We start from the raw sequence: 26,105 nt of genomic DNA, 5'->3' as shown, positions 1-26,105 counted from the left end.
ACAGAGGCTCTTGTTGACTCGAGTCAAAGTCACAAGACTCAAGTCTTCATCTCTGTTTCTGCCGTTTTCATGTAAACAGACATCATTATCAAAACATTTGTTGTGTAAACCTGGCACATTTGAAGTTGGCTAACCAAATGAGCTGTTTTCTTTTTTTGTTTTTCTTGTTGTGGTGTCCCAGGCAGCCCTGGAGGGGGCGCACCTCACACTTTCAAAGTCACTGCAGTGTCCACACACTTCACTGTGACAATAGTAATATGTTACTATAGAGACGCCGCTCTAAAAGGGTTCAGTAACATTATTCCTGGAAGCAGCTGTTCCAGGGTCTCTCACATCCAGTGTCAATATTGTGTCAAATAAAGTTTAAGTGCATAGAAGACATACATTTTCCTGCTCGGTGATCTGGAATGAAACCAGCTCCATCTGTCCCTCTGACTGTTTTCACAGCCACTGAAAAACAGAAGAGCTGCAATATGGCCGCCGTCCATAATTTAATCAACATCTCAGGCCGAGTCTGAGCGCCTCCTCCTCCTGGCTCGCGCTCCACCACCTGCTGTTTCCGTCACTCATCTCTACTCTCATTCATATTCCTCTACCTTCCACATTATTATGTTGTTTGAGAGTTGTTTTTGAGAGAATTAAAGATTTGTTTGGACTGGATGATGGATTAACTGATGGAGAAGTTGGAGGTTAAGAGAGCAGCTGGCCGTGTTTAGAGCTCCTCTGTTGACTCCTTCAGACTTCGGTGTTTTTAATCGATGAGCTGAAGGTACCGCTCTGTATGTAATGAAGGGAATACAAATAAACCCAGACACCTTTTTAAAGGAAAGCATAACATTCTCAGGGCATAAACAGAGGACAGCATGTGTTTTCAGCGAAGGTAGGGAAGTTATCTTTTTTTTTTTATGTGTATTTCTTTTTCAAAATAGCCTTGAGTTAACTGCCTGGCCTAGTTTACGATAGACTCAGTGTCTCCAGCAGCTGATAAGAAAAAACACATAAAAACACAAAAAGTAGCTGTATACTTCTGATTACCTGGGTATTTGGAGACGTCCACATGGGACCAGCCTGTTTACTGAGAAGTCTGCCTGGATGGATGCGTCTCTGAGGTACGGCTGGAGGTAGAGACGCTGGTCTGATAACAGATACGGCGTCCGCATCCAGAGCTGCTCAATGAAGCCTCATGTTATGTTACTGTAAATTAATAAAGGCTTAATTAATGGTGCTGGCTGGTCGAAGACTGTGCAGGCGTAAAGTGACGTCAGAGATCTTGTGCAATACTCCCATTTGATCACAAGTATTTACTTAAACTACTAGCTATACCAAGAGTTTCCAACCTTTACAACAAAAACAGCTTTTTTTTGCTACTTTCCTTCAAATAAAACATGTTTTGCCATTAAAATAAGAAAACCACGGCTCATAAAGATGCAAACGTTCCTCTGCACACAAAAACAATTTTAGGTTGCAGTTAAAATGTATTTATCACAGTGGACGTCTCATTACATTTTCGAGCCATTTTCAGTTGTTTAAGTTTCTTCGGCCTTTTTTGAAAGTGGGCGTTAGCTATTTAGTCTGTGTGGCTAATAAAAATAAGTTTTAATGTCTCTTTCTCTGCAAAATGCCAGAAAGGCTTCTTAATCTCCCAGTAAACAGGAGTTTAGTGAAACAGTGACTATTAAACAGCAGCAACAGAAGACAGAAAGATTCTCATTTCTTATGGAAAGGGAGACCACCCAGACTTAGATTAAAAGTACTTCAAAACTGCAAATTTGAGGGTGGTCTCTCCCTTCCAAATTTTCAATTTTATTATTGGGCGGTGAATATAACTAGAATTGCATATTGGACAAAACTGTTAAATGTGCCATGGTGTCAATTGGAGGCCCAATCCTGTACCTCATCATCTCTATCAGCCTTGTTGACCGGCTCTATTACAACCAACCCCTCTGGTCTTACTTCTAGCCCTGTGGTCATTTCTACTCTCAAGATATGGTTTCAGTTCAGGAAACAGCACGTTCTATTTCATTTCAGTGAACCTGTAACCACGTGACTTACATCCCCTCGGGTCAGGAGCATTATGCCAAATTAACAACACCTGTGGGTGCGCGCTACACAGTATATAATGACGCGCGTGCACACACTCACCCTCTTTTCTTCCTCCTGGTCGTTGAGCTTGTGCCGGTGTTTCCTCGTGCTCCCACCGCGACTCATCGCTGTTTTGGCTGCTGTTTTCCCTGGCACCCATTAAGCGTTCTCCGGGTCGTGTGTTACTGTTTGGTGAGTGGTTGCTATCCGCTGTCGGCTGCTTTGGCCGACTCAATATGTGCCGTGGCACTTAGCCTTGTTGTGCTAATGTTACTCTGCTTGCAGCAGGTCTAGTGTGCGTGTCTCGAGGGCGCGCTTTCGCCGCCTCGTGGCTTGGAGAGGTATTGCTGCTCTTATTAAGGTCTGCTCTCCTTGTTTCTTTGATTGCTTTGGCTTCTATTCGGTCCTGGCTACTGCTGTATTCAGTGTGTGTTTTTCTTTGTGCTGTCTCTGACAGTCTCCTGCTGCATCATGGCTTCTGAGGAGGACCACATGGATTGTGCTCCTGAGGACTCCTTCCCGCCCGCTCAGGACCCTCCTCCTCGTAAGGCGGCGCGGAAGTCTGGGACTAAGCGGAAGGTGGACCAGGTCTGTGACCCCAGGGTGGACTCTCTCCAAGCTCAGTTGGATGCTATGCGTAAAACCATGGACACCATGGCTGCTGCACAACAGCGTTTTCTGGATGCCCAGGCCCCCTTTCAGGCCGGCCCTCATCCTGATGCGATCTCTCTGGCTGCTTCCGGCAGGATGGGTAAGACCAACAGCTCAGGCTGTGGCTCCTCAGCCCTGGTGGACGATTATGGCGTAAAACAGGGTGTTTTACTGGACGACTTTCCTGGTGACGGGCATTCGTCAGTGACTGGGGATTTCTCTGCGAAAGCCCTGCTGACACTTGCTGCTGGTGCTGCAGGTCTCCCTGCTCCGCCCTCTCCACCCAGGGCTTCGGCTTTGGATAGAGGCCCTAGTCGCCAGGGTCATGCCCTTTTGCCTGTTTATTCGGATTTTGTGTCCCGTCTCCGGGAGTCGTGGGCACGGCCACAGGATGCTTTGACCCCGCGCTCTGCACTTGGTGCGCTCCATGATGCCGCTGAGCATGGTTTGGATGGGGCCCTACATGTGGGTTCGTCGTTTGCACTCCTCGCTGGGGCGTCTCCTGGTGGCAGGGCTGTTCGCCACCCTAATAAGAAGTGCAGGGCTACTGATGGCTTGGTGGCTAAGGCTTACCAATCCACTGCTGTGGCTGCACGGCTGGCAAATACTAACGCTCTTTTGCTTGTGTATTTGGAGGGCCTCATCCGGGATCTGGATTCCAAGAGCCCATCTGAATTGCTCCCGGAGCTGTCCACTTTCGTGGATACAGTTATCCAGGGAGTGAGTGCACAGGCTAAGGCCCTTGGTACCTCCATGGCCCAGATAACCCTCACTCGACGGCACATCTGGCTGAGTCAGACCAATCTGTCAGATGCTGAGCGTGCAGCTGTTATGGGGTCGAGTGTTTCGCCTGGTCACGTGTTTGGCCCTGCTGCTGAGGCTGCATTGGATGAAGCCCAGAAGGTGAGACAGCGGACCCAGTCTATGCGTCACCAGCAGCTGTCCAGGCCTGGCTCTCGGCTTGCCCCAGAGAGACGTGTGGGCTTTCAGAGATCCTTCTCACAAGGTCAGGGCTCATCTCAGGATTCTCGGGGTGGCCGACCTGTTTTTCGCCCACCTGACCGACGGCAGGTGCGTGGCCGCTCCAGGGACCGTGCTGGTCGGGGTCCGTCTGTACCCGGTCAGCGTTCCTGACCCCCTTCCCACACTGGCGTTTTTCCAGCACCCATCTTCACGCCTGGCGCCAGTGCACCTCATGCCCATGGGTGCTTTCTACTCTAGGGAGCGGCTACCGCCTACAGTTCAGACTTCATGCTCCGCGCTTTCGGGGCGTTTTGCTAACGAAGGTGGCCGACGGCTCTCTCTCTGCCATTCTGGCCGACGAAATCTCAACCTTGCTGTCAAAAGGGGCGATACGTCCTCTGGTTCCGCAGGAGGTGCAGGGTGGGTTTTACTCCCCCTACTTCCTTGTCCCGAAGCGCACCGGGGGCTTCCGGCCCATTCTGGATCTGAGGCGATTGAACAAGTATCTGAAGGTGCTTCCCTTCAAAATGCTCAAACTGCGAACCCTGTTTCAGGTCGCTCGCCGGGGAGATTGGTTCACTACCGTGGATCTTCGAGATGCTTATTTCCACGTGCCCATTCATCCCGATCATCGGCGATACCTGCGGTTCGCATTCCAAGGCGTGGCCTACGAGTACAATGTGCTGCCGTTTGGCCTGTCCCTGTTGCCTCGGACTTTCACAAAGTGCGTCGACGCTGCACTTTCGCCACTCAGGACACAGGGAATACGCATCCTCAACTATCTGGACGATTGGTTGGTGTGTGCTCCTTCCCTAGAGCTCGCTCACAGGCACACTTCTGTCGTTCTGGCCCATATGGCCTCCCTGGGTCTCCAGCTCAATGTGGACAAGAGCAACCTGGTGCCCGGCAGGTCCGTGGTGTATCTGGGGCTGGTCCTGGACTCTGTCTCAATGACGGCGTCTCTGACGCCCAAGCGGGTGTCTGCCATCAGGGACTGCGCAAAGAGCTGTCTGGCCCGCCGTGCTGTTCCTGCTCAGCTGTGTCAGAGGCTGCTGGGCCTCATGGCAGCTGGTGCTCCAGCGGTGCCTTTGGGGCTGTTGCACACGCGGCCACTTCAGCGTTGGTTTGTGAGCCGGAACCTGTCCATGCCGAGAGACCGATTCAAAATGCTAATCTTGCCCATGAAAGGTCGGCGGGTTCTTGCCTGGTGGATGACCTCTCCAGCTGTCATGGCGGGGGTCCCCTTGGGCCTCGGGCCACTCAGGGTGACTGTGACCACGGACGCTTCCCTGACAGGATGGGGCGCTGTGTGGGAAGGACGGTATGCCAGGGGGACCTGGGATCCTGTGTGTTCGACTTGGCATATCAATCTGCTGGAGATGGAGGCAGTCCGTTTGGCCTTGCAGCATTTCCTGCCAGTTGTGAGAGGCAGGGAGGTGATGGTGAGAACGGACAATACGGCAGTGGTGTCCTACATCAATCGCCAGGGCGGCCTGAGATCTCCGTCGATGCATGCCAGGGCACGTCATCTTCTTTTGTGGGCCCAGTCGGAGGGGATGTCCTTGAGGGCTTTCTACCTTCCGGGAACTCTAAATGTCGCCGCAGATCTTCTGTCGCGGGGTGCCCCTCATCCCGGAGAGTGGCGCCTGCATCCGCAGGTGGTCGACCAGATCTGGCGCCGCTTTGGTCAGGCCGACGTGGATCTCTTTGCCACAGCGGACAACGCTCATTGTCCCCTCTGGTTTTCGATGATCGGCCCACCGGGGACGTTGGGGGCGGATGCACTGAGCAGTCTCTGGCCGCGGGTGCTTCTTTATGCGTTCCCTCCCTTGCCTCTTCTCCCTGCTCTGCTCGGCAGAGTGAGGTTGTTGCAGGCCCAGGTGCTCTTGGTGGCCCCGAACTGGCCTCAGAGACCGTGGATGTCCGAGGTTTACGAGATGTTGGAGGGGGACCCCTGGCAGATTCCAACCAGACCGGATCTGCTGTCTCAGGGGCAGGGCAGGATTTGGCATCCGAGACCCGAGGTGCTCAGCCTTCATGTGTGGCCCCTAAAAGGCAACACTGGAGCTCTCTTGGTCTGAGTGGGCCTGTCATTGACACTTTGGAGGCCTCGCGGGCTCCCTCCACCAGACGCCTTTATGCGTGCCGGTGGACGGTGTTTCGTGAGTGGTGCCGCGGTTCTGCTGTAGACCCTGTGACCTGTGACATGACAGTGGTGCTGTCCTTTCTTCAGCACCTCTTGGACAAAGGTCGGTCTGAATCTACACTGAGAGGTTATCTCGCTGTCATATCTGCCGCTCATGTGCATCATGAGGGGTGGTCGCTCGGGGCTCATCCTCTTGCAACTAGGTTTTTGAAGGGAGTTAGGCGGCAGCGTCCCCCCAAGAGTCGCTTACTTCCGTCATGGGATCTGCAAGTGGTACTCGGTGCTCTGTGTCTTCCCCCGTTCGAGCCTCTGTCTGTTTTGGACCTGCGGCTCCTCACAATGAAGACGGTTTTTCTGCTTGCCATCTCGTCTGCCAAACGAGTGGGTGAGCTTGCAGCTCTCTCTGTTGGAGAGGGTTGCCTTCGTTTTGGCAGCGAGGACAGGGTGGTCCATCTCCTGCCGAACCCTGCTTTTCTGCCAAAGGTCTTGCCTAGAGGCTTTGTGGCCAGGCCATTGGTGATTGAGGCCTTCTTTCCCCCACCTCATTCTTCGGAGGAGGAGACGAGGCTTCACTGTTTGTGTCCTGTGAGGGCCCTGAGGACTTATGTGACCCGAACTAGCGCATTTCGCTCAGTGGACAATCTTTTTTTGTGTTACGGTGTGGCTGCTCAGGGCAGGCCTGTTTCAAAACAGCGCCTGGCGCATTGGCTTGTCGACCTTATTGCGCTGGCATATGAACATTTGGGACATGCCCCCCCACGTGAGGTTGTCGCTCACTCCACGCGGGGCATGGCGGCCTCCTGGGCACTATTCAGAGGTGCCCCATTGGAGGACGTGTGTAGTGCCGCTGGATGGGCATCTTCCTCAACATTTGCCAGATTCTACAGGTTGGATGTGCCTGCTTCCACCATCCCCTCCTCGGTGTTGGGGGCTGCGATGGATGGATGACACTTTGTGTTACGTTGCTTCTCATTGATTGATGCCCACTTTCTGTTACCGTTAAGCAATAAAGACTGTTTGACCATTGTCAACTGTGCTTTTGTGATCTGTTTTTGTCTCTGGTGTCCCTGTGGGGTTTATGCACGCCTTTTCTCGTGACTTCTTTGGCATACTGTTGTCACGTGGTTACAGGTTCACTGAAATGAAATAGAACGATGGTTTACGTATGTAAACTCGGTTCTATGAATGAAAGTGAACCTGTAACCTTAGTAGTCACTCGTTCGGCGTTGCCTGGTTACGTCCAGTCGTTCGAAAGAGGGTGAGTGTGTGCACGCGCGTCATTATATACTGTGTAGCGCGCACCCACAGGTGTTGTTAATTTGGCATAATGCTCCTGACCCGAGGGGATGTAAGTCACGTGGTTACAGGTTCACTTTCATTCATAGAACCGAGTTTACATACGTAAACTATCGGTTTTACTGGTTTCAGCCCTCTCACTCCTCTCTTGGGAAATCATGCGTTTAAACCTACATTTATTGACCCAGTTTTTTCCATATGGCATGAGAAAGGGCTGAGGTGTTTTAAGGATTTCTATAAAGATGGTGTGTTCTATTCATTTACAGATCTAGCTCAAGAATTTACTCTTCCATCGTCCCATTTGTTTAGGTACTTTCAAATGAGACATTGTGCAAAATTATTATTCCCCAGTTTTCCACATCTCCCGCCTGCTCAACCTTGGGCTGAGCTCCTTCAATTAAATCCCTCTCAAAAATCACTTATTACAAAAATCTATGTCAACATTCAAGCCTTTAACAGCAATATGACAACAAAGATAAAGGAGGCCTGGGAGAATGAGTTGGGGCTCACTCTTGATAATCACTGGTGGGATTCTGTATTGCAGCACATTCATAAGAGTACCATTTGCGCCCGCTTGACGCTTTTACAATTTAAAGTTCTGTTTAGGTGTCATTACTCCAAGACCCTGCTCGCCACTCGCTAACTTTTGGCGGACTTACTTTGACACTATGTCTAAAGTTCTCCTCAAAACTGTTGATTTTTCTCCTTGTGTTGCCATCTTTGGTCTCCCAGTGGACTTCTCTAATTACTCCCCTTTGCAGTTGCAGGTTATTTCCTTTACTTCCCTTATTGCCAGACGCCATCTTCTCTTACAGTGGAAGTCTGTTACAGCACCATCCAGCAAACATTGGATTTGTGAAGTTATGTCTTTTTTGAAGTTGGAAAAGATCCGATATTCCAGAAAAGGTTGTGTTGACAAATTCTTTAGGAAATGGCAGCCTTTTATTGACTTCTTCAAAACATCCTAAACCATCCCCAGCATCCCCTCTTACTTTTTTTTTTTTTTTTTCTTTTCATTATTATTTTAAGGAATGGCATTGTTCTTATTATTTTAATGTCACTGACGTTTTTCTGTAAATATGTGTAGCATTTTGGGTGGGTTTTTTTTTGGTTTTTTTTTCTCTCTCTTTTATTTTTGGGTTTGTTTTGTTCTGTTGACACCTCTGTACAAAATGGGAAAATATAGATATGACATTTGTTGTTGCTAACATTTTGATTTGTATTTGTTAACACACCAATAAAAATATATAAAAAAAAAAAAAAAAAAAAAAAAAAAAAGAAGACAGAAAGAGACAGCAGCTCTGGAACTTGTTTAGCGTGATAACTTAGCGGCTCACAGCCCCAGTGCTGGTGTCATAGCATCATGTAAGAAAAAGACAAGCTGTTCCCACTATGAATCAGAGACACCAACACTTTTTATTTAACAAGTCTCTTCAAGTCCATTTGGAATAAACGTCAGTGTAATTTAAAACACGCTGTACAGAGAACACGGTGAAGGTCACTCATCGTCGCCACATCTTATTGAAAAGCGTCTTGATTAATTGCCACTGAAGCCCCCCGGGGCCCGCTTCAGCACTGTGGCTGTGCTTCACCGAGCAGAACCGCCATTATGGTTTACAACCTAATGAAAGGCCAATTACGCTGGAAATGGGAACTTCAAAATATTGAAATGTCCCCGGAGGATTGGGGCCAATTTCCAGAGTGAAAAAGATGAGCGGGAGAGAGAGGAGGGAAGAGAGCGCAGAGAGTTGAGGACGCCTCACCGCCTGGATCCGGATCTGGCCTCCGAGGCCAGACCCTTTGTGTCTCCGCTGTGTTTACCAGCCACAGTGACTCACGAACATCCAGCCGGCGGGAGGCGTGCCAGGCGCCGCCACCTGCTCCCGGCACCCCCGAGAATATCGTTGTTGCTCATCATGAAATGGGCTGAAAAGAACGGCTGCGTCTCCTCGGAGGCGCCGATTCGCAGAAACATGGCTTCCACCCTGTAAAGCCACCTGAGGGAGAGTGTGTCGGCTCACACACCCGCACAGCTCTTTCTTCCCCAAGCCGGCTAAAACACACAACCGAGACTTCAGTTTGTTTGGCTTCCGTCCAGCGGAGGAGCTCCTGGCGTCTCTCAGGACTTCATGTTGTATCATCGTCGTTGACGGATAAACTCGCAGGACTGATCTGGCTTCTTCTCATGGGCTGATTGTTCACATCGCCTGGCGGACAATAAGTTTACAGATCAGTGTAGATCCTGGATGTGACTGATCAGGACATTCTGATCGAAGGCCCCATTCACACGACGTTTTCAAGGTTCCAGGTTCACTACAGTGCTGAATCTAAAGCAGATAAACAACGGAGCACAAGACATTTTTTAGAAAGTAAATGAATTAGCTTTTAGTATTTATTACATTTCAATCGATCAAAGAAATTCATGTCGAGTCTTTTAACCACTTTCATTCTTGGTTTTCAGTTTGGCATATTTCCTTTTGCTGCACACAATTCAACACGACTTTACAACATCCACCGTGAGAGAAGTCACATAAAAAAGGTTCCTCGTCCCCAGAATGACTTCAGAACGAAGCCTTTTAACCAGGAAGCAACCGCAAATCATCAGCAAGCACTTAAAGTCGTTATCTGGGCCGTGAAGCAGCGGGCGTAAAGATGACGGAGCTCCTCGGGGTCCTAGGCGCCGCTGATGACCTTCTTGATCCAGCCGGTGAGCCTGGTGATGCGGGTGTAGACGCCGTAGTAGTCTGGACGGCCGCAGCCTCGGCCCCAGCTCACCACGCCAGCCAGGAACCACCGACCCGACGGCTCCTGGCACACCAAGGGCCCACCCGAGTCTCCCTGGAGGAGACAGGAAGGGTTAACGGCCGCGGGCCAGCGGCCTCATGGCAGAGGTGATTATCATTATGACCAGTGACGCAGCGCTGTGCTGGATATCGAGCTTTTGGCTTTTAGCGCTCGCTTTATGGTCTGTTTATGAGGCAGACTGAGTGTCGGAGTTCATTCGGGGTGAGCGCTAAATCCTGACAGGGAACATGTTTGAATCCGGGTCTGCCTGTGTGGATGGATCGATGAACAGAGCCAAACAGATCTGGATTTGTTTGGCTAAATTTGACCCTCTCGCTGTCTCTGTGCTGCAAACCCAAAACTTTGTATCCCTTTGTAATCCCTCTGAGATTAATAAAGTATCTTCTACTTTATTTTCTAAGAAAAAAAAGTATCTTCTATTTTATTTTACACTGAAAATCCCAATTGTTCCATATTTATGATCTAAATTTCGAAAACGCTATCAAACTTTAATTTTCTCTAAAATAAACCATAGTTCTTCGCTCTATTTTAAATGTGTTCTTTCTTCATAAATACATACAGTGGAAAATTAAAATACAGTGGAATAATCTTCAATTTCTCCAATCAGTCTCCCAAAAAAACTCTCAGTCCAGGCTGAAGTCAGAAGTTGATCATTTATAATGTATTCGATCACATCGATGCAACATTTCAGCCGTTAATGTGTCGAGTTTTGTGATGTTTTGCAAAATTAGGAGTGTTTTAAAACCTGCTCACATGATAACATTTTCATGTTTGGAAAAACAGCTTTGTGCTGCTGTTAATGTTTATCTGCAGCTTCATCACAAAAACAAACAGCAGCGCCCTCTTGTGTTCTTCATGCTAGCTGCATTGTTTGCAGCGTTTTCGTGTGAACGGACATCGTTTTCAAAACGTTGCCATGTAAACATGAAATATATCTGAAATTAAAGCGCAAAAAAGAAAACTTTTTCATTAAAATGACCTTTTTGTTGCCAGCTGCAGCTAAGTTGATGGCGTTTGTGTGTTAAAGCTAGGGTCGGCAATCTTGGAAAACTAGCATGTATTCGAATGTAGCATCTCCCCAAGCCTAGCTCCCACTGTTACGGGGGGAACGCACTGGACGCGGAAGCGCTGCGCACGGAGTTTCTGATCGCCTCCCATGTTAACCTGTCTGACTGCCCGCACACAACGCGTATTGCAGGCCGTTCGAGACAATAATCGTCATTGACTTACTCGTCAGTAAAGAGAAAAACGCTGCAAAAAATGGCCGCGGCTCGCGCTCTGTGCTTCGTTCTATTTTTCGGGGGGCAGGAGCATCTGATTGGTTTCTTAAAAGCGGTCCGCGCCTTACGATTGGTCGGAATTTTTACACTCCTGTGGCCGCTACAGTTGTCAGAGTTTTTTCCGCACCTTTTTCCGTACACATAATGTATTGACTTCTCCCAGGGGGCGAGGAGCATTTCACTCAGTATGACAAAAAGTGCTTTTGGACAACATCGTCTACCCTAGCTTTAACTGCTGCCGATCGGTAGGAGCGTCACCCTAATGTTTATTTAGAATATGTCTTCACGTGCCTCTCAGTACCTGACAGGCGTCTTTCTTTCCGCTGCGATAACCGGCGCAAAGCATTCTGGGAGTGACCAGGTTGCCGTAGGAGCGAACGCAGGCCTCCTCGCTGACCAGGCGGACGTCCACTTTCTGAAGCATGTTACTGGCTTTGCCTGAAAAAAAAAAAAAAAAAAGAAAAAAAAACCTGTACTTCAACTGGTTTTTCCCACAATACAGACATTGAAAACCAAGTGGAACATATGGGAAAATAAAGAGAATAACACACAAAAATGAAGTTATGGCAGGAAGAGTTTCTGTCGACAGGTCAGATTTTGCTCCTTGGTGCATTTACAGGCAGACAGTTTCCTAACAGAGATCAACAAAGTGCATTGTTTCTTGTTGAAATCAGACCTGATCCTTTCATATTTTATGCGCCGTGTGAACAACGTGTGTTCAGCTAAAAGCTCGATCACTGCTCCTCTAAACACTCTTCACAGTAAACACATCAAACACAGTAATGTATGCTAATCTCTCTCAAAAGTTGAGTTACTTCTTCTAAAAAGAAATGCTTCTCAGCAGCTTCTTTATCTTCACATCCCTCCTTTTTTAAAATTCGAGTTATCAAACCAGAAACAACTCCCTCCCACACGGCTCTATCTTCTCCCGCCTCGTTATTTCGAATTAGTTCATTTCATGTGTTTCCTTATCAGTCCTCTGTAGAACACAAAGCTTATTTTACAGATAGCAAAATGTCTTCCCTCACAAATGACTGATTTTACTTTGAGTAACGTTTTGGCCAGAGGCGGAGAAAAAAGCTGACTTATGAAGGGTTCCGAGATTTTTTTAAAAACAGTAAATAAAACTGCATTTTTAAACTTTAAATGTTCATAAATCCACAAGGTTTAATTGAAGAGTCAGTTTGCAGTGTGCTGGATGTCCTGCAAAGCGGTGGTCTGTGGTGAAATGATGGAAAAAGGAAGATGAAACATTCTTCACTGCAGGTTGCAGAGCGTAAACCTGCACACGGCGACCGACTGAAGCCGAGCTGCAAACCAAACTTTTATCCCTTTAAAGACGTCACCGAGGAAATTTTTTACAAATTATCACACCATAAAACCAATCTTTAAAAGGTTCCAGCTTCTCAGATGCCCGATTTCATCTGTATTTAAATTTAAAGTGAGAGTTTTCCTCTCTCTTCCTCCTTTATGTCCTTTCTTCTGCCGCTGTAAAAACGCTCCTCCGTTCAGTTCGGTCACAGTTCAGAGAGTTAAACTGAACCGGAGTCGTTCCCTGCAGAGTGCGTTTATTTTAACACCACCACGTTCCCTGTGAGACTTTCATTAATATGAAGCGGTTTTATGCGATTTGTGATATCTGTAACGGCTAAAACGACATCAGATGGAAGAGTGATCAATTCATTAGGTTATTCTCATGAAGAAACCTCAAAAATTCAACATGTCATTTCATATTATCTGCATAATGTAAATAAAGCGAGGCTCATTTCAATCTTCTGCTACAAGCGATGCATCATGGGAGTTTTGTGTTGGTTGAAAGGCACAGTGTAGATATAAAAGGCCAAAGGAAACCAGGAAAACGGAGAAAATGTTTGTTAAAGTTCTGAAAAGTCACTTGTTAGTAAAACTGTATCTAATGCTATAAAGCAGGACAATGCACTCCAGGACAGAATAAATGTCACAAGAGCTTCTTCTGATGCTTCTTCTGCTTTTTTTGGACTTTTTTAATCCTTAGAATAATGTACTGAACCAAAAATATGTTGTTCCTAGAAAAGAGAAGTATGAAACTCCCCTGAAAACTCCCTGGAGTTCAGGTCATGTGTGCAGCGCTCCGTTAGTTGAGGGAAATCCCTCCCGCCTCATAAATCCGTCCCGTTCAGCAACTTTCACCATTTAGCTCTCCCTGCTGTGATTAAAGCCACTTTCACAATAAACCAAACAAAACAAATCAAACGAACGTCCTGAGGAGTTCGGTGTCACCCGGACGCGCTTCCCCTCGCGCCACGGCCAGCGTTTCAGGCTGTGTTCTCACTTTCCCCGTGCTCCGTCTCCCCGCCAGTGTTTTGACATTTCATAAGCTCTTTATGAGTTCCCAGCTGCTAAAAATACCGCGGCAGTAATCCCCGGAGAGCATTCAGCCCTGCATGCACTCAGGATTGTTGTGAAAGTTTAGTCAGACAATTATATGCCGTAAAAGTAGTGAAATGTGCCATCTGTTGGTTCAGTGCCTGGAATCCCACCGCGCATGCTGAGCAACAGAGAAATGAAGGCGACTTTCATCTCTGCTTTGTTCTGCCATAGAGAGCGAGACGACGGTAAAAACACACACCATCGTACGCCTGAATTGATTGTTTTGGGCATTTGAAAAGCAGATATTCCCAAACTCCAGAAAGCCACACTGGAATCATCAAACCTTCTGGGATCCAGTTAAAGACACGTAGACACGATCCGATCGGAATGTGAGGCGGAGATGGAATTTATCTGGGGCTTTTTTAGAATGATTAATTCACTATGGGCACACTGATAAATGTTTAAAACATCAATTTGTCCATCTGCCTTCATTCCATCTGATCACAGCTGAGTTGTTGAGACTCTTTAATTGTATAACTTTTTGTGGAGAAAAGCTTGTAACCCGTAAAGAATTGCAGCAAAACCTGGTTCAAGAATTCAAACTTTCTGGTAGATCTGCTTTGCCCTCACCTCCCTCACGCAGCGCCCCCCAGCCGGTGACCCAGCAGAGCAGGCCCGGCTCCAGCTGGTGGGTGGGCGGCGGCAGGCAGGCGGGCCGGGCGTGTCCGGCCAGCAGCGCGGCGGCCGGCCGGTCCAGCCTCAGCAGGGCCAGGTCGTAGTCGTGGGACTCCTCGTCGTAGAAGTGGTGCAGGACGATCTGCTGGACCCGAGCCACCTCCTCGGTGGGGCTGCTGCGCCTGAGCGTCAGTTTACCCAGGTACACCGTCCACATGGAGGGGGAGTAGAGCCTGCGGCGGGCGGAGGAGACCAACAGAGTTAATATGTTCGGCGGCGTCGGGGGCAGAAGGCAACTCGCTGGCAGAACGGCAGGAGGGAAATGAAATCTAACTGCATTTATGATGCAGCTTCATTGTATTTTCTTACTTCCTCTTGGAGGCATCAGCTCTGTTTTGAATCTAAAAGTCAAAATGAAGTGAATGTTGCCTCACTGCCTTGCAATACCGGTTTCTACCACAAGATGGTGTAGTGAGCTCTGACAACGTTTTCAAGTGAAAACAAAAAACTTTTGTTGTGTTTAGTGTGTCTGTTCACACAACCATGGCGCTCAGCGCCACTGGAAATTATACTTCTCTTTTAAATATAATAATAATAATAATAATAATAATAATAATAATAATAATAAGACATATAATAATAATAATAAGACATAATAACAATGCACCATAGAAAAAAAATCAATTTTCACTTTAAATATTGTGTGAAACAGAAGACTGTTTAACTCTTACCAACTACTAACTAAAGACCCTTCTCTGTTTATTAAGCAGTAACTTTATCACAAATCGACATATATGTAATGGATTAAAAAAGAAAAAAAAAAAAGAAATCTTTTCCTATGTGTTTTTAAAATCTCCATTGTCTGAAATGCCAGGACACCCTTGACGGCTGGGAAAGCTTTTAATCCCCATGCAGAGAAAAACACTTAATCCCCTACGAGATATTGCAGCGGCAGTTTTGGACATGGTCCAGCAAGCCGGCGCCGGGTTTGACAGACAAAGGCCTCTAAATCCAGAAATTCTTGGTTGTCCAGGATTGGATTGTGCCTGTCAATCTATCCCAGAGCCCCACACACTCTCTCTCTCACACACACTTTTGAGAAGTTTGTTGGAAACAGATTAATATGTTCATGTGATTAAATTGTCTTATCTGTTTACCAGTTTTTTTTTTTGGTTTTTTTCAAATTAGCCTCATTAAAGCGAATGAAGCTAATGGCTAATAACACACATCCTCCCCTCCATCTTCTCACACTTACTGGTCGTCATAGAAACAGTGAGCGGCGGACACCACCCACTGGTCGGAGATGAGAGCCCCCCCACACAGGTGGTTCCCCCGGACCTGCAGGCTGGCCTGCCAGGGCCACTCCCCCTCCGAGGCGTTGGCCCCGCCCACGATGCGGCTGGAGAACTGCCTGAGGCCGCAGTCTGAACACACACACACACACACACACACACACACACACACACACACACACACACATACAGTCAAACATAAAGCTGTCAGCTGAATACACATGTTGTATGATTAACTATCAGAAACAATCTGAAGTAAAATCTGACAGTTAAACTGAGAAATCTCAAAAGCAGACGCCCGTCTTCAAATGACATATTTGCTAATATCACGTCTAAAAAAAGGAGAATTATGCTTTCAGTTTGTGTTTTTAGTGGGTCATGAATATTGGAATGCGGCTCTCAGATGGTTTGGACCAGATCTGGTCCGGTCCGGTCCTCGAGGGCCGACGTCCTGCATGTTTTAGTTCCCTCCCTGTCGCAGCTCACATGACTGAAAGAAGAGTTTGTTCCTGATACTGGGATGGTTGAAATCGGTTCAGAAGGAGTGGCGAGTTAAACAAAAAGGGAGAATAAGTCAGAATAATAAAGAAATAAAGGATCTCAGTGTTGTCGTGTCTTCTCACCGCATCGCGTCTCGTCTGACTGATCTGGACAGTCGGTGACGGAGTCGCACTCGGGATTCGGCTTCTTCAGACACGTTCCATCAGAACACACATACGTCATGTCCGTACACTCCACACCTTAACAACACAAACAACATCTTTCAGTTATACACAACGATGTAACACGACGCCTTCAGAGTGACGTGCGAGTGTGTGTGTGTGTCTCTGTGTGTGTGTGTCCTCCATCGGTCCTGGAATTGGCTCCAGTTCTCCTGAACAGGATGGACGATGGACGGAGGGAACATGTTGAAATATGAACAGCGTTATTAAGTCTGGCTTTCTGTAAGAGTAAATAAAGTTTGGAGAGGGGGAAAGAGTGTGTAGCATGAGGGTTTGTGGGTCCTGGGGGAGCACAGCGCGGTTTAAAGCTCATTTCACCACACTTTGGAAAGTCAAGAGGGAATCATGTAAACCGCAATCTGAAGCAGAAAAAAGAACTTGTAAAAGAAAAACTCCCTGAAATGTTCCTCGTGGGGTGAATGTCGTGTATTATTGTGGTCATGCTGATGTTGTGTGCTGCTGATGTGATCCAGACGTTCATACACACAGTGTGTGGAGTGTGTTTCTGACTCTTCCGATGTTGAAAACATACGATAGCGGAGAAGAGCTTCATCCTAACTGGACACAGTTTGTGCAGCGGCTGCACTGCATGTGTTCACTGCTGCTTGTATTTCTGCCATTTTCAGCATGTTTATACTTTGCTGCATTTTCTTGTTATTTGTTTCAGCACACTCGAGTCTCTTCACTCTATTTATTTTATTTTCTCCTTCACAATAAACCTTCACCGGCGGCGGATTGTGTTGAAGTGCGCTTCGCAGCCACTTGGGATGCAGGAGAGGAGGCGCCGCGGCCGCCCGTCTGCTGACGAGATCAATTCAGTGGAAACCAGACGAGAATACTGAGAACGCTCTCCAACCGTTCAAACACGGTCTGAAGAAGATGAAACAACGTCAGTCCGTCTTCTGTACGGCTTCATCCCCGCTACAAGACCGCCATTCCGGGTTCGACCCAGAGGATCCCCGTGTCATGGGGCGGCGCCGGACTGTTTACCGTCGGTGCAGTTCATCTCATCGGAGGCTTCGGGGCAGTCCGGGTGTTGGTCGCACACTTTGTAGTAGTCCACACACTGGCTGTCCTCTGGACACTGGAACTGCGCCACACACACTGCCAGAGAGCATGATGGGATTCAAACACAGGCGAGGTTCATGAGCGGAAGCAAGACGAAGCCGAGACAGAAGGTTGCATCAGAACAGTCGAGGGGTATTTAAAAAAAGATGATGAAAAAAAGGAAAATTACTACAATCTGAACATCAAGCCAATTTTGATGAAACCTTTTAGTGGAAAAACAGTGAAATGTCTAAAAATCTTCTCCTGCCGCTGTTTCATCATGCTGGTTTTGCCAAACTTGGCCTGACGGCGTGGCTCTGGGGCTAATGCTAATATGCTACCAGTGAGGTGGAGCTGTCTTTAATGGCAGCATCACTGATCAGGTCTCAGTGTTTTGTGTCAGCTACTCTGATAAAATTAAAAATAAAAAGTATTAAAATTTTCCTTTAGATTTTAATAATTTGCTTGATGGGCCTCAGTGGAGCCTCTTGTGGTTCGGTTCTGGCTCACAGGCCTTATGTTTGACACCCCTGCTCTAGTTCCTTATTCATAGTACTGAATTTAGACTTGAACATTTTCAGGAAGTTTTTTTTTTCCTATTATTTTATTGTGTGTGAGTAAAACAGAAAATAATTTTTTGAGTTTAAAACGGTAAAATGTCAAAAAGTCTTTCGCCACCTGCGGACATAATGCACATCTAATTAGTTGACACTCCTGACCTAAGTTGACGCTTTAACCTAAACCAAAGCGATTTTAACATTTTGTCCTGACAAACTGCTGAATCTCAGCGGTTCTAAATCGTGTCTGTCGAGGTTTTGGATTCATAGAATTTAGACTGATTTCATTCCGGCCGGCTTTCGTTAGCAGAACACTGTCGAATCTCACATGATGGATGTTCTGCTTGAACTCGGTCACATAAATCTGATGACTTCAGATCTCCTAGATCAGAAGCGTCAAACCCCAGGAGGTCTGAATTGGCCCAAACCAGTCATTAAATAGAAAAGTTACACAACGTGACCTCTCAGGTCAACAAACCTGATACTTCATAGAGGAACAGGGGATTTTGAAGAAGTGCCTGTTTTTTCTCAGGTTACAGTTTTGCACATTTCCAAACTCATGAACAATGTCTACTGCAATGACTTTTTAACATTCCTTCTGCTTTCACGGCTGATTTGTGAAATCAACGATCAGTTCTGAGTGTGAAGATGAAAACATGTACCGCAGTTCCTCTCATCCAGTCCGTTGGGGCAGTCCTTGATTCCGTCGCAGACGGGGACACACAGGCCGTTGACGCTGCAGAGGAACTGGCCTGGACACGCTGTGGAAACACCGCCGTCAGCACCGGCCTCACGACCATCCAGTTTTAACACATTCGGTCGAACTTTGGCGTCGGCGGCTTACGATCGGACAGGTTGAAGACGCCGTACTGCAGCTGGAGGCCCGGGCCGGTGAGCGACACCTCAGAGGTCAAGGTCACCGTGGTGGTTGAAGAGAGGAGGGAGAGGCGCTCGCTGTAGGGCTGCAGGCTCCTGGTTCCACACAGCCTGGGAAGGAGAGCAGAGAGACTGAAGACCACCGCAGGCCGGAGAGGCCCGCTTCGCTTAACCATGACTTCCCCTCAAGCGTCTGACTGTCAGCATCTCTTATTTCAGACCTTTTCGGCAACAGCTTTATCAGCATGAACAGAAAATGCTTTTTACTGAAGATAAAATAACCTGTGACAAAAAGTCACAAGGTAAGGTAACCTGAAGCAACACTGACCCCTGCTGCTCAGTAGTGGAAAAATATGTCTTCATTAACTGTGTGTGTGTGTGTGTGTGTGTGTGTGTGTGTGTGTGTGTGTGTGTGTGTGTGTGTGTGTGTGTGTGTGTGTGTGTGTGTGTTCTCGTATTTCTATCCTTGTTGGGGCCAAATGTCCCCACAAGGATAGCAAAACGTGGAACGACGTGCCTTGTGGGGACCTTTTTCCAGTCCTAAGTAGGAGAAACAGTGTTTTCTTGACCATGTTGTTGTTACTGAAAAAAGTAAAAGTGCAAAAACATTTCTTTAGGGTTAGGCTTTGTTGTGGTGTGGGTTAGGGTTAGGGTAAGGGTCAGGGTTAGGGGCTAGACATGAATGGGAGTCAATGGACGGTCCCCACAAGGATAGAAATACAAGACTGTGTGTGTGTGTGTGTGTGTGTGTGTGTGTGTGTGTGTGTGTGTACCTGCGGTTCTGGATCAGCCACTGGCCCTGGGTGCAGACCTGGTTGTAAGCGGCTCTGTTCAGCTCGTAGCCCTGGAACTCCAGAGACAGGCCCATTCCTGCGCCGGGCGTCTGAAACACAACGCAGCACAGAAACAGTAACTACCGAGAGATTTCTGGCCGTCGTCCTCATCTAAAACATGTCCCCACTCGCCTCTGATCACGTGTCCCACTATATTTACAGAAAAAACGTTTTTGCTCACTTTTCATGTTTACAGGATGTTCCAGGTGAAAATGCATCATTTTTGTGTTTTATTTCAGAAATACTAGTTTTAAGCAGCTTTTTCATGACAGCACTGATAACCGAGCTGATGTGTGATTAGCATTAGCATCAAAGCTATACACTGAAGGTGAATTTGAAATGAATGACAAACTCTGCCAATGGGAATGTAAACCTAATGCTGATGGGTAGCAGCTGGATATAAGGGTGGAAGGCCTACAGTGAAGCTCCAGGTGCAGTTGGTGTTGGGAGGGTAGAAGCTGGGAAAGAACGGCGTCCTGAGCGTCCCCTGGACCCCTGATACGGCCTCCAGCTGAATGGTGGCGTTACAGTCTGAGAACCACGGAGCAAAGGGAAAGAAACACAACAACAACAAACACGTTTACCTCTGTGACAGAGGAAAGAGTGAAGAACCACAAAACACGGAGAAGATACTAAAACTCTGCAGGGCCCAGGTGTAACAGATCTCTGCCCTCCAGTAAAGCCAGGATAGATCGGCGTGCTGGACGGCGCTCTGTCCAGACGCTCCATCCGTCTGTTTCCAGACAGAAGCCAGAGGAAGAATCTCACCGTCAGCAAACCTCAGACTGATGGGAACTTTTACAGACGCCTTTCTGCAGGTTTGTCCAGATGACCCTGGTCATTCCCTGATTTTTCCATCAGTTTGGTATTTATGTTTTTAAATGAAGTATTTCACCTCTCCGGTTTGACTTAAAGAAAGCTGAAGAACCAGGAGGTCTGTTTGATTACTTCCTCTATTGAGACATACAGGACTTTACGTAGCATAGCTGCTGAAATTTACTCAATCTATGAACTTCTGTCTAAATCACCTGATTTTCACTTTGAAGGGTTTTTTCCAGCTATTTCTCCATCCCGGACAGTCATCCTGGTCAGTGTTGAAATAGCGGCGTTTGAATTAAGAGTCACCCGACTCTGGTTTGTATCTCCGAGCGCGGACACCTGGGACTGCATTCATCAAGCTCATGATCCCAAATGATGTGAGCAAAAACTCAGTCTTCAAGGAAAATTAACAGTTTAGCTGTGTAGGTAAAACAGTCAGGATATTCAACTGAATATTATCTTAAAATCTAGAAGCTCACAGAAAAGCTAAGTACTGACAGATCCATCCTGGGTTTTTTGGATTTAACTTGTTTGGTCTAGAGTTGAGCTTCTGTTCCACCTACAGCAGTATCTGGCTGCTTGAGCCTCTGTAGACCCAAACTGAACATATTTTCAAGTCACAAAACTAAATTGAGTGATTGTAATTTGACACCAGCCTCATTACCTTCCTGGCTGCTGGACACTTATTGATAGAAAAAATCTTCTATGAAAATAAACCATAAATTCCCTTTAAACTTTTCTGTATGACTAAACTTTTCCTCTTGACATTTTTGCTGTACTTGAGAAAATCCTTCTTCCACAGGACTCTGCCTACTGTGTATTTCACTCATTTGCTCATCCTATTTGGATGAAATCTTGAGAGAGTCTTACCCGGGTGATCCCAGGCCTGAGCAGACAGGGAGAAGGGGTCTTTGTAATTGTGCAGACCCTGTTTCCAAACGACGGTCATCCACTCGCCTGACGACAGGACTCGAACCACGTGCTCGTGTCTGCTGCAGCCGTACACACTGGAAGGAAAGAGGCCGGAGGAAGATCGTCAGCCTGAGCCGCAGCTTCGTACGTGAGGTTCTTGTTCGTCCGTATCAAGCCTCAAAGACAAAGCCTGAAACCCGTCAGACACTCACGACGTGATGAGGTGGTCGTCGGAGGGGGTGATGGAGTCGTACACCACCAGCCTGTCGCGACACTCGGGCAGCAGCCACTCCATGTGCAGCTCCAGCTGGGAGCCGGCGGCGGCCTGGAGATGCCACATGCAGGACGAGCGCCGCGTGTCGGGGCCGCACAGCGCCACGGGGCTGCCGGACGCCACCCTCTGGTAGCGGTAGCAGTCTTCCAGTCAAAGACGGCGAGAGACGAGCAAAGAGGAGGATTGGTTCGGACATCGTCTGGAGCTCCAGTTCATGAAATTCAGGAAATTCATGACTGAAATTCAAGTTTGTTTTGATTTAACATTGGGCTCTGAAAGATTTCAGGTGATCATATAGTGATGAAACACAAATCAGCCAAAGCAAAGAGACCACTGTTAGTCGCTGGAACACAGATTATCAGGATTATTTACAAGGCAATGATTAAAAAGGTTTTGAGTTAGAAAACAAAGTGAAATGTTGTGTAAATGTATAGTTAAATATGGTGGCTTTAAACCTTTTTTTTAACTAGAGTTGAGTTAGGAACATCAGAGTTTGTTGTTGAGGATTTGCAGAGAAAGAGGAAACTAGACTTTATGAGGCTGATTGGTGTTTTCTGTGGCGTTATCTAATGACGAAGCCATTCTGATCATGTCCCACATGCAGCCCGACTGTTTGGAAATCTGTCTTCGCTCCCGACTCTTTTTTTAAATCAGGTTTTGATCAATTACAGTTCACTGAGCTGCATGCTAATTATAGCTCAATCAGAAGAATTTACAATAAAATGAGGAGCAATAGATGAAGAGTGGTACCGAATGAGGCTTTCAACAGTTCTACAACTTTTGCATCAGTTTCTGTAGGAAGCAGAACAGAAGGTGAATCAAAGCCAGTGAGTCCTCCCATCATCTGAACCCTTGGCCTCTCCTCTCTCTCACCGCTGACGGTCAGCGTGGCGAGGTGGAGGAGGTATCCCCCGACGCTCGCCGTCTCCTCCCCCTCCGGCCGGCCGAGGCCTCTCAGGCCGCCCTGCAGGCTGGACGCCACCTTCTGCAGCGTGACCCTGCCGGCGTGGCTGCCGGGGACGGACATCAGCACCCAGAAGTGAACCACCACGCTCCCCTTGCTGCACACACCGGGACGGACGCGCCGTTAAAAACCACGACCGTTCCTATAAACTTTACGACATGCAGCGACCGTCGGCTTATTCACCCACTCACCCGAAGGCGAACACTGTGGTGGAGTTGAAATATCGAGAGAGCTGCGAGCCCTTCATGACTTTCTCGACCTGAAAGACAAAAAAAAAAGAAGCATGAGGACATTCAAACAAAAACCCCGAAGCGCCGGGCTCCCGCCGCTCCCTCCTCACCACGCCCTGCACTCCTCTGGCTTCCCTCTGGAAGGCCGGACTGCTGTGAGACGACAGGCCGGCCGAGAAGTTCCTGTCCAGGATGGACACGTAGGCCGTGTACTGCTGCTGGACACGAGGCTCCAGCCTCCAAACCCGGTACTCTGAAACACAGCGGAGAAGAAATTTAACATATTTTCTTTTGACTAGTTTATTACCTTCTTCATTTTCTTTATCCATATATTGAAAAGGTTCTTTGCTATTAGTGAGTTTTCTGAACAGAAGGAAGAAGGAGGATTTCTGGTTGCACATTTTGGATGCTTGTCGGATTTGGAAAGACGGCCGAATGTAGTCAAACACACATTCACACCTCCGGGCTATTTTGAGTCAACAGCGGTGCCATGGAAGGAAATCAGCAGATTCAGAGAAAACCACACTCATGCATCCTCTGTTCTCAGAGCTTCACTCGCTGAAGTCAGGCTGCGGCTTCCGTTTGCCAACCGACAGATCCAGCAGAGACAAGAAGGGTCGGGTCAACAGCGCTGAAGGTGAAGTGTGTGTGTGTGAGTGCTGTCTATGTGTCAGGCTGCTGGATAAAAGTTAGAATGCTTAGGAAGAACATGCAAACTCTACACAGAAAGGCTCCAAATCTCAGACATGAAGGAGGGACATTCAGCGCTGAGCACCTCACTGCAAGGGGAAATAAAATGGACGAACCGAGGAAGTACCAGGCCAGCGTGACGCCCGTCACTGTCAGTGTGACGATGAGGATGAGGAGGAAGGCCAGCAGACACTTGCAGGGCCGCGTCCTCCTGGGGGGCGAAGCCGCCGCCTGATTACTGGGTCCGACCTGGAGGAGAGCGAAGGGCAAATCAGAGAGAGCGGCGATTCGTCTGCGCCTCCAGTCAGAGACGAGCTGCGTCCGGGCTAAAAATACCTGAGCTTGAACCTCCTCATGTGGCTCACAAACCTTCCCCAACGTCAGGAAGAAAAGGCTTTCAGACGCTCTGATTCTCCCTGATCAAGCAACTGATTCAGTATCAGTCCATTTTCTGCTTTTCATGTTATTTATGGAGGAACGAAGACTTCCGACTGACATGCAGCAGCGTGGAGGGGTCAGCAGTGACCAGGTTCACTCATTCAGAAGCTTTCAGAGGCTTCAAGCAAGCACGACTTATTCACTCTGTACCAACAATGTTTCTGCTTGATGCTGACTTCCTCATATTTTGCCATTAGAAAAGGGCTGGAGAAGTTAAAAACACACAGTAATGCTGACACTGTCTTTATCACATGTTTTAGTAGCAATAGCCTAATCTGTTAACCTATAACCTAAAATACTTCAATAAATAAAAACATAAAATCACAGACAAAATGCAAAATTACAAACAACTTCTGCTTGATGACAGCAACTATTGGCATCAGAAGAACCGCTCCTGCTCGGTAAAGATTGTTTGAAGAGTGCATTTTGTACAAGATTCAGGGAGCAGGACGATTATAAAATGTGATTCTTGAATACACACCCACACACACACCCACACATACACACACACACAGAGGGGTTCACACGAGAGGAAGTGTGTCCAGTCCAGAAAAGTAGAATTGAAAGCCGTCATGAAACCAGAAGTCATGTGAAAGCAGTCTCTTTATGTGGAAGAGGATTGTTGTTGTGAAAACCAGCAGAAACTCGGATCACGCAGATTTCCAAACGCCTCGCTCTTACTGACCCCGTTGTTGAGGACTGCAGGTGCGACTCCCTGCTCACATGAAACCGACTTCTTGGAGCCGTGGCCGAGCGCCATGGGGTCACTCCGCATTTCCGTCCGCTCCAGAGATCATCTCCGTGTCCGAGAACCTGCAGTCCACCCGCTTTCACCGAGCATCTCCGGCCATCATGTCGCTGCAAACCACCGACGACGACCCGCTTTCTGTTTGCAGGTCCAAAGGTACAACGGCAGCCTGTCAATATTTCCCGAAGCCCCGTCGGATTTGCACACCGCTCGCAGGCGAGCTCTCCGCAGCGCTGCGGGAAGCCGAGCTCTCACATGCACCTGCAGCAGGTGTGGAGATGCGGTTGCCAGGCAACAGTGATGCACAGGGTGAACTCACCTGCACAGGTGAGTCAGCAGGGAGAGAAACCGGCGCATGTTTATTGGAGAGCAGGTTCCTCCAGAGTTCACTTGACTTTCCGAGCAAACAGCGAATCCCAGCGGGTCTGACTCGGGATCATCTGTCTTTTCATGCGACGACGCGACCACGGCTGCTCATATGTTCAAACGTGAAGACTGGTGGAGGAGCACTGACACTGCAGGATGCACGTCAAGAAGCAAATGAAACCAGGTGATGACCAAAATAGTCGTATTTATTTGAAGCTTTTTGTTTTGAGAATTTCACCACAGCTTAGAGTAATATGTAGAAAAAATATATGTTTTGTTAAAAAAATAACCCATTAACAGATACAGTATATAGACATTTTCCATGAAAACACACAAACCAATCAAATTTAAAATAACGGTCACACACACGTAAATTAATAATGTGAATAAATATTTCACACTTGACCATCGCTGTTCTCAAAGTTTATTTCCTTGTTTTATTTCACCACGTTTATTAAGTATCGCTACAGTTTTGTTCACTGAAAGCATGACTGTCGCAGCTTTGTTGGACTTTAGATGAACTTTAACCAATCAGTCAATCAATCAATGGAGTTTTCATTCACATTCTTAGATTGAAGCATACCCTGTGTTGTGAATACTGTCATGCAACTGAGAACACAGCGAACATATTATTGACAAAAAAAAAAAAAAGTCCCCAACAGGAAATCAGCAAATACTCACAATCCGTTAACATAAAAACAAAGGGAGGGAGACAAAAATAGTTCAATAAAACAACAAAAACAACATTTGATTCCTCTATTAAAAGAAAATAAAAATATAATAATAATATAAAAATATAAAATAATGATTCAAATTAGGACCTGCCTATTTGTTTTTCTCAGAGGTTAAAGGTTATTATGATGAATTCAGGCCATATGTGGCGACTGTTTCACATCCCTGCTCTAAACTCTTTTTTTTTTTTTTTTTTTTTTTATAATTCACATTTTTTATTGAATTTTTCATTTTTTCAACAAGAACAAGAACATTCACAACAAAAAAGGAAAGGAACCCCCCCCCCCCCAAAAAAAAACAAAAAAAAAAAAAAAAAAACTAGAACTAAATAACTAACCTAAAAAGGCAGGTTTTTTAG

General features: G+C 47.2%; 1 protein-coding gene across 1 annotated transcript; it reads right to left on the bottom strand.

The window, feature by feature from the left end:
- Positions 1-8,628: 8,628 nt before the first annotated feature.
- tmprss6 (transmembrane serine protease 6) lies at positions 8,629-24,741 on the bottom strand. The gene is made up of 18 exons (XM_030094013.1): positions 24,587-24,741; positions 23,580-23,712; positions 22,884-23,026; positions 22,735-22,802; positions 22,453-22,640; positions 22,330-22,371; positions 21,518-21,722; positions 21,264-21,400; positions 19,993-20,105; positions 19,515-19,624; positions 18,710-18,852; positions 18,528-18,626; positions 17,252-17,365; positions 16,163-16,279; positions 15,503-15,671; positions 14,203-14,480; positions 11,525-11,661; positions 8,629-9,976 (listed from the first exon to the last, which is right to left on the bottom strand). Exons 1-18 carry the CDS (start codon positions 24,674-24,676, stop codon positions 9,812-9,814), a joined length of 2,451 nt encoding a protein of 816 aa, XP_029949873.1. The 5' UTR covers positions 24,677-24,741; the 3' UTR covers positions 8,629-9,811.
- Between the last annotated feature and the right edge of the window lie 1,364 nt (positions 24,742-26,105).

This window comes from Salarias fasciatus, chromosome 6 (genome assembly GCF_902148845.1).
Source record: "Salarias fasciatus chromosome 6, fSalaFa1.1, whole genome shotgun sequence".
Taxonomy (NCBI): Eukaryota; Metazoa; Chordata; class Actinopteri; order Blenniiformes; family Blenniidae; genus Salarias; species Salarias fasciatus.
Note: the sequence above shows the minus strand (reverse complement) of the source record. Positions and strands in the feature narration are given on the sequence as shown.